General features: G+C 38.2%; 1 protein-coding gene across 1 annotated transcript; it reads left to right on the top strand.

Annotated features, from left to right (window-relative positions):
• Nucleotides 1-3604: 3604 nt before the first annotated feature.
• LOC117398387 (acyl-CoA synthetase short-chain family member 3, mitochondrial-like) lies at nucleotides 3605-10973 on the top strand. Its single transcript, XM_034915879.2, has 5 exons — nucleotides 3605-3745; nucleotides 6688-6832; nucleotides 7466-7654; nucleotides 8567-8701; nucleotides 10702-10973. Exons 3-5 carry the CDS (start codon nucleotides 7532-7534, stop codon nucleotides 10900-10902), a joined length of 459 nt encoding a protein of 152 aa, XP_034771770.2. The 5' UTR covers nucleotides 3605-3745; nucleotides 6688-6832; nucleotides 7466-7531; the 3' UTR covers nucleotides 10903-10973.
• Nucleotides 10974-13240: the final 2267 nt, after the last annotated feature.

Here is a 13240-nt window from a genome sequence, read left to right as displayed (position 1 = left end):
ATAGCAAAAATAAACATTGAACTAATCCTGAAATAGTCAGTTAAAAAAACGCACTACAAGTGATACAATGACACATTCTACTCTACGTGTACATTTGTGCATAGTTACAAATACACTCTTGCTTGCAAAGCAACCCATTGAGTGTTTTTCTATTGGTTACATTTTGACATTTTGTAGATACCCAGCGCAATTGTCGACATGCATTTCTTTCTATATCAAATGGTGCCTGATGAAGCCCACTGGATCGGCAAGAAGAAGAACGACAAGTCGTGCATATGTAACCATACATACACATACACAACCCAGCAATAGGAAACATTGGACGATCCTGGTTCCTTACCTCTATCCAATGTGAGCGGCTGGACCACTGTTGCCATGTCTGCAGCTGTCAGAAATAAAGTGATGGAACTGCAGCATCTGAAGCAACTGGGTACGAGCGCGTGAGAGAGAGGGAGAGAGAGGGGGGGGCTAGTCAGCCAATGGGAGTGGCTGGAACCTTGAGGATTCGAGGGAATGCATTCTGCTTCTTTTCCAAGGTTCAACAGCATCTGGTCTTACAATGTAAGTCACAGTGGGTCTATATTTTGCTTATACTGTATTTCTAACTCGGTAACGGCTACATCGTGTCTAGCTCTCAGTGTTGCATCGATTTATTTTCAATGATAAAGCAATCCACTAGGTGGTACGCTACCATTCTGGTTTATGAATTATAAAACAAATGAAGATACTGTAAAAAAGCAACTGTATCAATCATTTCTAATTAAAAAAACAAAACAAAACAAAACAAAAAAAAATGGTTGCTTTTTGTAGGTAGTTCCATGTAAACCATCCTTTTTGCCGTTTTGCCAGGTTAGAGTACCTAAACGTAAGAATAGCAGAAGTCCAACAATTGGACACGTTTTTTGCAATACCCTAAGGTTTCCATAAACTTCAGTCCATTTTGTGTCTCCACTGCACATGTCTTACCTGCTCAATGCCGGGAGTCACTGCCATGATATGCACGTGCAAGTTTAAATATCAGGAATTCGGTATTCATCAGCTAATCATATAATAAAAATATCATGAAACAATAAGAATGGAGATTTGGAATTTAAAAATTGCATGTATAAAATATTTTTATTTCTGAGAGAAAATTCCTGGCCAGGGGAAAACAGCACCATCTAATGTTTCAGTGGTTTAAATTACAAATTACAAAAAAAACAAAAAAACAAACAAACAGGTGTTAATATTAGGAACCTTGCGAAAAAAAAAAAGAAAAGTGATGACTAAAGGCATTTCAGGGGCACCTAGTGAAAATTAAATTAAGGCTATATTTCATTATATAGACTAAAATCACAAACAAAACATAAAATGAAACACTATACTGTAGTGGGTTCACAGATTTAAGGGCAGTGAGATTTAGGTCATTAAAACAGACCTCTCTGGGATTGTTGTACTGTTATTGGTGTGAATTCTTCATGAACACAAGAGCTTTATAACTGTGCCAGAATAACAAGGTTCAAGTCACTGCATGTGCTGGAGACCACATTGGATTAAACTGCACTGCACTATAGATCATAGAAGAGAATTATATTTAATAACAGTATAAGAAAAAGATAAGGAGGTTAGCAGTTAAGTGGGAGCTGTATCTACATCAACCCATATGTATCGTATATAAACTGGTCCAGGATAACCACATGTCACTCATATCTGCCTTGTGGTTACTTCACATCAGATCCAATACATTCAATGCCATTCAGTAATAGGATTACTGTACAAGTTATGCATACAGTATTATATGGCTACAGTTATATGTACAGTACATTGAATAACTGTCCTGTGGTATTGTCCTTATGACCCCCCCATATATATTTGTTATTTTCTCACAATTTCCTCTCAATGCTTTTGTAAGGATATTTGCAAACAACAGTGTGAAAACAAGAACAGGCACTACCACAACAGAAAGACAATTTTTCCTGACTCTGCATCATATTAATTTCAAGTTAATAATGTACTCAGTTATTTACTCAAAATGTATGTTAATGGCATGAAATGGCATAAAAGATCCCTGGTGTTTTCAGTATCAGCAACTACATCAGAGTGTACCATTAACCTGTCCACCAGGATCTGGTGCACTGAACTTAGTGAGACATGTTACAGATCTCTTTTGAGCCCACGTGGGTAGTTTTAATGCCTGAGCTTTAAAAAGTCACCAGGATGTGTTGACTGAAAAAGAAAATGCTATACAAAGTGACTGTATTCGTTAAGATAACTGGGATATTTCAGAACTGTATCAAGTATTTATGCAAAACATAAACTACAATATGTTACTGCATTTTTGATTGTGACGTCAGGTGTAAGATAAGAGTAGAGACGTGCACAATTGGGCAAGCAGTTTGGGAGATGATTCACGAGAGGTGCCGATGATTGGCCTCCTCCTGTGACCAACATGATCCACCTCTGAGATCCAGAGCTGCAATGTGATAACTGTCCAGTAGGTGGCATAAGTAGCTGTTCCTCTAGAGCAGGGGTGTGCAATTCCGGTCCTGGAGGGCCGGTGTCCCTCCTGGCTTTTGTTCCAACTGTGTTCTAAATTACTTAATTAGAGTAATTTAGGGCAAGGTTGGAACAAAAGCCAGGAGGGACACCGGCCCTCCAGGACCGGAATTGTGCACCCCTGCTCTACAGTCTAGAGGTTGAGCTGGGATTTGAACCCAGGATCTACTATCTCTTATTGCTTTGTTACAGTTTTGTTTTACACCCACAACGCAAAAACTAAAGTAAAATTGTATCACAATAAAGATTGTGAAAAATATTCCATACAAATCACCATTGTATTGATATCACCATTTCCATCCCAAAGTCTTGCTCGTTATTAATACCGTACAAAGAAGTCGGTGATCCTGCAATGTCACATGTATGGCTCTAGAGTGGATTCAGATTGGAAAGGGTGGTTTGCTTCATCTTTGTAGATGGAAAAATGTGAAGGAGAAACACGAATTGTTGAAGCAAACAAAAAACAACCCGTCTCATATGTAATGTGTCCTACTTAAAGAAACATGGCACATAGGAATTATATGATATTGATTCGATCTCATAGATATGCCTGCGTGTAATTCAAACTCGTTTTGAGCAATGTCAAACAAACGTGTTATCAAGATTGTTTTTAAGGACTTGTGTTCCAAATGAAACCGAAAAGGGTGATACAGAAAACCTGGCTTGGAATTGTTGTTCTCGAACTGTAAAATGTAAGAGTTTCTTACTTAAAAACGGTACACTGCAGCCCTGGGTTTACTTGCAGCTTCAGTACACGCATGCCTGTTTTACAGTTTTATAAAGTAGCAACTGCGTGATGGGGACCATGCGTATTTTTCTAAACAACATTCTTAATAATTCATTCAGAATTCGTTCAACTACATCAGATACGGGTGTGCATTTAGTAAATACCAAACAACTTTACAACTCCAGTGTCTTGTCGGGAGAGATTCAGACTAGACAGAATTGCAATTTTAACAGTTCACAGAAAGGATCGAATTTTTTAGCCTGCAACTTTGTAACAAGGTCTTGTGACAGTTTTTCGCCAAGTGTGTATTTATCTACAAGGCGTTATTCGACCAGTGTAATTGGCAGTAAACTATACAACCAAGCGTTCAGCTCCTCAATTCAGGATCCAGAAAAGTTTTGGAGTGAAGCAGCGCAGAGTATTACTTGGTTCGAGCAATGGAGTAAAACATTGGATAATTCCAACCCCCCTTTTTACTAAATGGTAAGCTGTTTATTACTAGGCCTAACTTCTATGTATGCATTTGGTAATAATTAAATACAAATAACCCAATTGTAAAATAAGCGACACTGTACTTTAAAGGTTTATATATTGCTCAATTGTTTATTTTATGCAGTGTTTTGCAAAAGTATGCATTGTGTATGGTTTTTAGATTTTTTTTTATTTCATTGATATTAAGAGCTCTTCAGCTGAACATTTCGACCTCTGCCGACACATTGATGATGACGGGTTTCATTTTTATGTGTGGAATTTTGTGGGTTTTGTTATTGTAGCACCGCCTCGCTCCGGCCGAGACAGGAGAAAGCGCCTATAGTAAATGGCACGGGATCAAAATCTGTAGCCTGACTACAAGACCGAGAGAATTGCGCCCTCCGAATTTGAGTAATGAATTAACACATCCAATTAAGCACCTTACAATTCAAAGTTTCTGACAGGTTCGTTTTGTAGGGCAGTGGTACACAACTGGGATGTAACCAGAGAAGAAAAGGCACACAATGTTTATTTGGGACAGAGGCAGAGGGTCAATCCAAGTAGGACAGCACATTTTATATAAAATCGACTAATTACTACAAACAATCAACAGCTTAAAGAAATACCGCAATGTGTGCTGTACTGGATAATATTAATATGGAAAACATGTGCAAATATTACTTATTAATAAATACAAAAGAAAAGAACAGAACTCCATAGTAATAGCAAATCAAAATGTAGTATAAAACCACAAATGTGCAAGCCTTGCCAATATTTAACCATATATAGCTATCTCCTTTCAGCACACAAAAAGCAGTACCGTCATACAACTAGTTTTACCTAAAAAAAAAAAAAAAAAACGACAAGTAGTTTACTGAGTGAATTCACCCGCTAACACATTACAGGTGTTTTTAATTACCGAGTCCGTTGTTATTATATATTTGTAGCAATTACATTCCAAGCCGAGTGCGTCACAGAATATTACCGTTAAAAACGTCGCACTAAACACAATACGTAATAGGCTAAAATCAGGGGCGTTTCTCTACAATCAGGAACAGAAACTAAAATAAACAAACAAACCTTTACAGAATGACAGGCTGGCGGGTATTACACTGTATACCAAGCCTGTGTGTCATTTTACAAGCAACAGATGTACTGAAAATTTGAGCCTCCCCTCAGAATGAGTCTCCAGTAGCACAGACACAGCTGAAAAATTGAGTCTCCCCTGACATAGCCCATCGGAAGGGGAGGCGCAATTTTTCAGTTGTATCCGATATGTGTCTCCCCTCCAAATGGGCTACCTCAATTGAAAAATAGAAGGTAGCCTATTTGGAGCATTCATAGTTATCCCTCCAAATGAGCTACAACGGCTTAAGTAGGTTAAAACCTCAAAAATAAATATATTCTGAATATCATTTGAGTTCAGTTGTTATTAACGAAGAATTATATTAAGTTACAAACGATATTTTCAAGTAGAAAAACACAACAGATTTTAAACACAAATGATACAAAAAAAAAACATTACGTGCACTATATATATATATATATATATATATATATATATATATATATATATATATATTACTCAAAATCAATATATTCTAAATATAATTTGCGGACAATTGTTGATAAACGAATAATTATATAAACAATACTTTCAAGTAGGAAAGACACACCTTGTTTGATTAACAGTGTATGTTTTTGAACTTGCTTGTTTTATCTGCGCACGTGTCAAAAAAATGTAATAAAAAAAGAAGGGAGGGCCGTCCTAAAACAAAATTCAGTTGCAAAAAGATAAACAAGCGTAGTGGCGACCCGCCACATGATGGTTGTTGACTTATTTACAACTTTGTTGCTTAAACAACACACTCACGGTCAATGCAGTAAGTATACTGAGCGACTCCAACCAAACCATGTTTGAATGCGTGTATCCTACCCTACATGTCCACTTTCTGGTCATAACTCGTGAGCACACATACAAGGGTAGTCTTATCAACAGCATCTAAATGGCGTCGCTCGGGTCTTCGCTATGGTGTCACTTGAGAATTTAGAAGCAGTGGTTTGTTACCTAGGATGGTAATAATAAAAAGAATAGTAGACATCTGTTTTGGTGGGTAAATTCAGCAATGCATGAATCAAACCAGAAGGGACTGGTGTCACAAACTACAGCTTTAGTGCAAAATGTTTAGCTTGTGGATTTTAGATTGCTAGACACACTTTTTTTAAATATATCTTTACTTTTTATCACTTTACGGGATCTAATTAATTAATATGGCCTCACGTCTTTAAAGTAGAGAAATACCTGGTGCCTGTAGCAACATATCCAGACTTCCCAGAAGCTGAAAGGGTACAGGGAAAAACCTTTACAGTCATTTTCAGTAGGGCTCCATGTTTCTGAGAAAGTTAAAACTCGCAATGCATTCTGGTAAGTGTATTCCTGCTTCTCTATGTAAAGATACACATGGAAGGTAGCTGAGACAGATAAAAGGTACCAGATTGCATTGCAATGGAAGATAAAAAACAGTCCCAAGCTGTCCCAGTGAACATGGGGCCATATGGCCACCCTAAATATGTTATTACTTGTTTGGTTTTGCACTTACTCTTAGATATCAGAGATTCTGACCAATGATCCCAGATGTTTCTTTATGCAGACCAAAAAGAAATTGCACAATTTGTAAACCACTGAAGGCCATTTTACATGAAGTGAACTAACAAAGTTACAGAACTAACAAAGTTGCGTGTAGGAGCTTCTAAAGTTATCTATAGGAAGCTTGTAAAAATCAATATGTTGCTTTCTTGTTAGGAAGAAACTAAACTGGGTGGTAAATGCTTTGGGAATATGGCTCTTATTTTTAGGTTGCGTTCTTTAATGAGATTATCGTTGGATGCACAGAATGACAAGTGAAAGTAATGATTGGATTTTGCAGGTAACAAATTTTCTCTTTGTGCTTAAGGTTTGTTGATGGGAAACTTAACATCTGCTATAACGCAATAGACCGGCACGTTGAAAATGGACGAGGGGACCAGATTGCCACCATCTACGACAGTCCTGTTACTGGATCTAAACAGGCCATCACATACAGCCAGATACTGGAGCAGGTTAGGGAACTGAATGATTTAACTGGAGCCAGTGCATACCAAACAGGTTTTAATACCTCTATGAAAAGAAAATCCCTCTATCACACCTGTTCTACTTCATTGCTAACAAACATCAATCCTCTATAGCTTTTAGTGCAACAAAACACAATCAAATCAAATCAAATGATATTTACAAAATATATTGCTGTGTTGTCTCTCTGAAGTCCCCTATGAGGAAAATTGCAAAGGGTAGTAGTAAAGCTGTGTGGAAGCATGGTGAAGAAAGACATGGTAACTACGATGAACCGTGGTAAATGCAAATTAAAGTACAGGGATGGAACCATCATGCTAAACTGCAAAATTACAGTGCAGGCATGGAAGCATCATGCTAAACTGCAAAATTACAGTACAGGCATGGAACCATCATGCTAAACTGCAAAATTATAGTGCAGGCATGGAAGCATCATGCTAAACTGCAAAATTACAGTACAGGCATGGAACCATCATACTAAACTGCAAAATTATAGTGCAGGCATGGAACCATCATGCTAAACTGCAAAATTACAGTACAGGGGCATGGAACAATCAGTTTGCATATTTGATTCTGGGTGACCCTCACATGTTGTCTAATCTACCTTCTCAAATATCATACAGGTCTCCCAGTTAGCGGGTGTTCTGGTGAAGCATGGGGTGCAGAAAAGAGACCGTGTTGTTATCTATATGCCCATGATTCCCCAGGCCATGTTCACCATGCTGGCCTGTGCAAGGATTGGAGCCACACACAGCCTGATATTTGGCGGTTTTGCATCAAAGGAGCTGTCAATCAGAATTGAGCATGCCAAGGTAAAATCCTAACTGGAAAGTAACTAAAGTGCTTATAGCTAAGAAAACATTTCTATAAATCTTACCCGTCGCGCACTCCCATTCACTTTTCATTTTAAAGGAAATACAAGTTATCGCTTATTTTTACTGTGGCACACAGCAGGAACATAAACATTCTGAGTGGCGGTTGGTGCTGGCCTCTGGCGACAGCTCCGGACATGTTTATCCGTCTACTAAATAACAAGCAGAAATTAGAGACAAAATAAAACATTTCACAAAACACAGGTCCTTCCTGGTTGTTCTTTAACCAAAACGAAGCAACAGATTACGTCACTTCGTCCCCTATTTGTACCGTCACACATGATCCCTTGGTAAACGATTGCAGCTGCTCCTCCAATCCGCAGCTGCCACATTATTTCCCTTCCGGGTCAATGTGTTAGTGCACCGAAGCTCCACCCCCTTTCTAGATGACCGACTTCCTTTTAACCCTGGGAATGAATTGTCAGGCCAAACAGTCCAGGGTACTCTGTTCCCGTTACTTAGCACCCTCACAGGTCGGGAGGGAGATTTACCACCAAAGATCATTCTATTTCTGTCACACTCGGACAGAACAGAAGTTATTTCTCAAAAGTTGTTCACAGTCATGTTTCTGGCCTACACCTTATGACCTTGTTATGAAAATATTATGGGTCAGTTTCTCAATGCTATTAATGTGCACACCAACTCTCTTGTAGTTCTGAGGAAGTGACCATATGACCCTGTGTTGGTTTCATATGGAATGGTCATTAAAATGTCATTATTTTTTATGATAACATTATCTGTATTTATTGGCCCTTCCACAATAATGCATTTTTGGTCCATTTGAAATTGGTCACTACATGTATCTGGATTACTGTCGTTTTTAAATATGTGTTTTTTTTTTTTTTACTGTAGCCCAAAATAGTGGTGAGCGCATCCTTTGGCATGGAGCCTGGCAGAAGAGTGGAATACATCCCTCTGCTAGAGAAAGCAATGGAGCTCTGCAAGCACAAACCTCAGAAAGTCCTTATCTATAACCGGCCTAACATGGTGAGTCTTAAAGATCCAGCATCATAGTTTAACCTTTGCAGTGTTGCACAGTACATGCATTCTTTTTCAATTATAAACTATTTTACCTCTCCTGAAAGTTTTTGTGATGTGTTTTGCTGTCCTCTCGTTATCCCATTTCTGAGAGACCCGTTTCCTGCTGGATTACCTGTGCGAATCCTTAGTTTATTTTCAATTTAGAAGTAAAATTCTAGCCATCAAAGAGCTAATTAAAAATTGTTTCCAAAAGATTGCAGGAATCAATATTTACTTAATCACCACATTAGAAGAAACCTGTCATTCAAATACTGCCACCTTGTCAGTGGAGGTGAATGACCCTCGGGTTGGCTTTGTTCTAAATGACAAGTAAGGGTATAGGTTCTTGGAATCATGTTTGCTATAAAGATTTGCAAATTGTCAAGAATAAAAAGGATAAATATAGGTTTCTGTTTAGTATTTCATTCTGTGTTAGTAACTGCCAGATGGTGGTTATTGATCTCTCAATGTCACTATGTTAACTATTTGTTAATTGCGCTTAAGTTTACATTTTAAAATTCAAATACAAAGTCAAATTCAAACTTTTCATGTCAGAATTTTCAGTTTATCCTTCATTTTCATTGTCCTTTCGCTTTAATGAACCCCTCGATATAATGAACAAGAGGCTTGGACCCCAACAGGTTTGTTATAGCGAGGGTGTACTGGACATTTCCTGTACAATATACTAATACGTATGTTGGTAACATACATACATTAACCCTGACAGAGCTACTAAAGTAGAGATAAACCAGTTCTCTTGATAAACGTAAAAATGATTTTCTTACACTGCTGGCAACACCAGAAATACAGACAGAGTGCTGGTGTTTAGGTCACTATGGAAACTATTATTCCCCCAAAAGAGGCCAGTTTGATTCTTGTTCTTTAACTTTCCTGAAGTCCTCTGTTCAATTCTAGTAGTGTGGGGTGGCTTGAACTGCAACTGAGGGGCTGGAATACAAACATGCAAGCCACAGGTTTTCAAACCCTAAAAATAGAGATGAATTCTTAGATGGATGGATGCAAACAATTCATCATCCAAAAGAATAATGGAAAAACACGTCAGACAGGCCTCACGGTTTGCAGAGAATATTAAACCAAGAGGTGATACCAAAGTAGCCTGCAGGTGTTCAGAAATGAAATCAACATACTGTATTTGGAAGACACTCTATAAAACAAGAATGTCTTTCAATATTGGTTTTATGCTCAAAGTGATACATTATGATGTGCTTGAATAATGAACTCAGTGCTTTGCTTGCAATTCATGTGTCTCCCTAACTATGACACTTAGATTGTATCCAGTTCTGCCTTCCTACTTCTGTATGCCACTGGTTGACATTTTGTGCACTTTACATTATCTTTGAGCAGGCCTTGTAGACAGTTCCCAAGAAAGCCATGCTCCTGCTCTGACTTGTAGCAGTAAGAGGATACGAACAGCCTCTTCAGGCTCACAGTAGAGGTGCAATCAACTACCAGTCTCCTAATCAAATATCAGACAGATAGTAATCCACAATAATTGTAGCATTGAGAACCCTTTTATTATTCAAAAAGCAATTACCCTGGGAAAAGATCCTTCACAGATGCCTGAAAACATCTGCATATTATTATACATACCTAGTAGTATAATGTGTGCATTGAGAAAACTTTATTAATAAAGAAGCAAAAACTATTTGGACTCTTCAAGAACGTTATTTATATGCGAGTTCTGTCATTGCACTGCTTCCATAAGGGTAAATGTAACAACACTGTTTCTTTCTTTAAGCAAATCCAAGACTGTTCAACAGAATAAACACAATGCAGCTATTTAAAAAAATAATCAGTTGATTTAACTAATTAAACAATCAATGTATTACTGTACTGCGCGCAAGATAGGCGTGAGTGTGGTGTCCTACTGACTTCCAGTGTTCCACGAATGAATAAAGTGAGAATGATAACACATGCTGATTTTATTGATTTTGATTTGAATGCAGGAGTCTGTTTCCATGACTGCCGGTCAGTGCTTATACTGGGATGAGGAGATGGCAGCAGCTTGCCCCCATGACTGTGTCCCTGTGTCCTCAGATCATCCTCTTTATATTCTGTATACCTCAGGAACTACAGGGCTGCCCAAGGTACGTCATGTAGAAGCCATTAGCATTGGTTATGCATTATTAAAGTGCGCTGTGGTTTAATGATCCCTGGAATGGGAAAGGGAGCAGGAGATTGAGGGTTTGAATCCCTGCTCTGCCACTTGCTTAGCATCTGACCTTGAACAAGTCACTTGCTGAAGCATTTTTTCACCCTGTTTGTAGAAATTCTGTGATGGTTAGGTATTCAATGTATGCGATTTTTTTAATGAAATTTTGGAAACTTAAAACAAGATATTTTTTTTTGCTGTTCTTATTATGCTAAACCAAAATGTGTGGTAATTTCTTCTTCTTCTTCTTCTTCTTCTAAAAGTAAAATTATGGGAAAATACAGTACCCAATTTGTATAATAGGTCCAACCTAATTGCAATACGTTCCAACCTGTAAAAAGCATTTCAGTTTCTGAGTACATTTGAACACACAGTGTCTGTCTGTGTCCTACAAGGAGGAGCCCATATTGTTGAGATACAGGGGATGCTTTCATGTTGTTCACAAAGTCACACTTTTCCAGTTTGTTGGCTAAACCCTTTGAAAGTGGCAAGGCATTCCAATTAGCAGGACCCCTGAAACAGGACGGGACATCGGCACGGAAGCTTACAGATTTATAGATAGATGTGTAGGGGTTACCGACCGGCAGTGAGATTGTAATTTTTTTTTTCCCCGTCATGTAAAATCTCACTTTATTTTTTTAAAATATTTAGATACAGTCCTGCTGTAGTCCTTCCCCGAGTCCAGGCATAGATTCAACTGTGGCAAATAAGAATACTTACCTGTTCCTACATATTTCATACAGTAAATGAGATAAAATATCCTCAAATTCAGACTGAATGACACACAGACGAGTGTGTGCCAGGGTCATTTCTCTTTATACAGTGCAGTGCAAAACCATGTCAATGTACTCACACAGGTCTAATGCTAAATGTGTAGCCATGCAGTTCTATGAAATTCATGTGCCATGATTCAGTTCAAACTCTGCACATCTCGGTTTCATTACTGAAGTTCCATAGCTGCCTCCTTTCTGTCCTTTCTAAAGCTACACAGGTAGAAGCAATCGTAAACTTTATTATTATTATAATTATTATTATTTATTTCTTAGCTGACGCCCTTATCCAGGGTGACTTACAATTGTTACAAGATATCACATCATTTACATACAATTACCCATTTATACAGTTGGGTTTTTACTGGAGCAATCTAGGTAAAGTACCTTGCTCAAGGGTACAGCAGCAGTGTCCCCACCGGGGATTGAACCCACGACCTTCCGGTCAAGAGTCCAGAGCCCTAACCACTACTCCACGCTGCTGCCCAACTTCTATTCGAAAACAATTCAGTATCATCAGTGAATCAGCTTCCAGCTCTAGCAGGCCTCTCATTCACCACATCAACTGTGAATCAAACTTAAAATCAATCCGTGCAAGTACCAGGTTTTTCATTTTGACTTGCTATAGAAAAATCAGTACACATACTGTATATTGGACAGCAAATACCACATTTATTTCATTCTCCACCAAAACCATTCAGATATCTGTCACTTTCCATATTAACTGTAAGCAGTTCTGACAAGTAAAAAAGTTATTGGTTTAATAAAGTTAATCGTTTTTTCTCTAATTATGTATGCGATCCTTTAAGAAAATAATGAGCCTCTGTGGAGTAGCTGACCTTGCGACGCATAACTCCAGTCACACGGTAGAGCCTTCATCGATGGGCACTGTCGCTTAATTGGAGGACAGATGTGAGGGGGTTAAAATATAAGCTAAAAGTGTGGGTAAGATACAGACGTGCTCAAATTTGTTGGTACCCTTACACCTCATTGAAATAATGCTTCATTCCTCCTGAAAAGTGATGAAATTAAAAGCTATTTTATCATGTATACTTGCATGCCTTTGGTATGTCATAGAATAAAGCAAAGAAGCTGTGAAAAGATATGAATTATTGCTTATTCTACAAAGATATTCTAAAATGGCCTGGACACATTTGTTGGTACCCCTTAGAAAAGATAATAAATAATTGGATTAGAGATATTTCAAACTAATTAGTTTCCTTAATTAGTATCACACATGTCTCCAATCTTGTAATCAGTCATTCAGCCTATTTAAATGGAGAAAAGTAGTCACTGTGCTATTTGGTACCATTGCGTGCACCACACTGAACATGGACCAGAGAAAGCAAAGGAGAGAGTTGTCTGAGGAGATCAGAAAGAAAATAATAGACGAGCATGGTAAAGGTAAAGGCTACAAGACCATCTCCAAGCAGCTTGATGTTCCTGTGACAACAGTTGCAAATATTATTAAGAAGGTTAAGGTCCATGGAACTGTAGCCAACCTCCCTGGGCGCGGCCGCAAGAGGAAAATCGACCCCAGAGTGAACAGAAGGATAGTGCGAA

This window comes from Acipenser ruthenus, chromosome 23 (assembly GCF_902713425.1).
Source record: "Acipenser ruthenus chromosome 23, fAciRut3.2 maternal haplotype, whole genome shotgun sequence".
In the NCBI taxonomy this organism is placed as follows: domain Eukaryota; kingdom Metazoa; phylum Chordata; class Actinopteri; order Acipenseriformes; family Acipenseridae; genus Acipenser; species Acipenser ruthenus.
The sequence above is the reverse complement of the archived record's forward strand: the minus strand, read 5'-3'. Positions and strand labels throughout refer to the sequence as shown.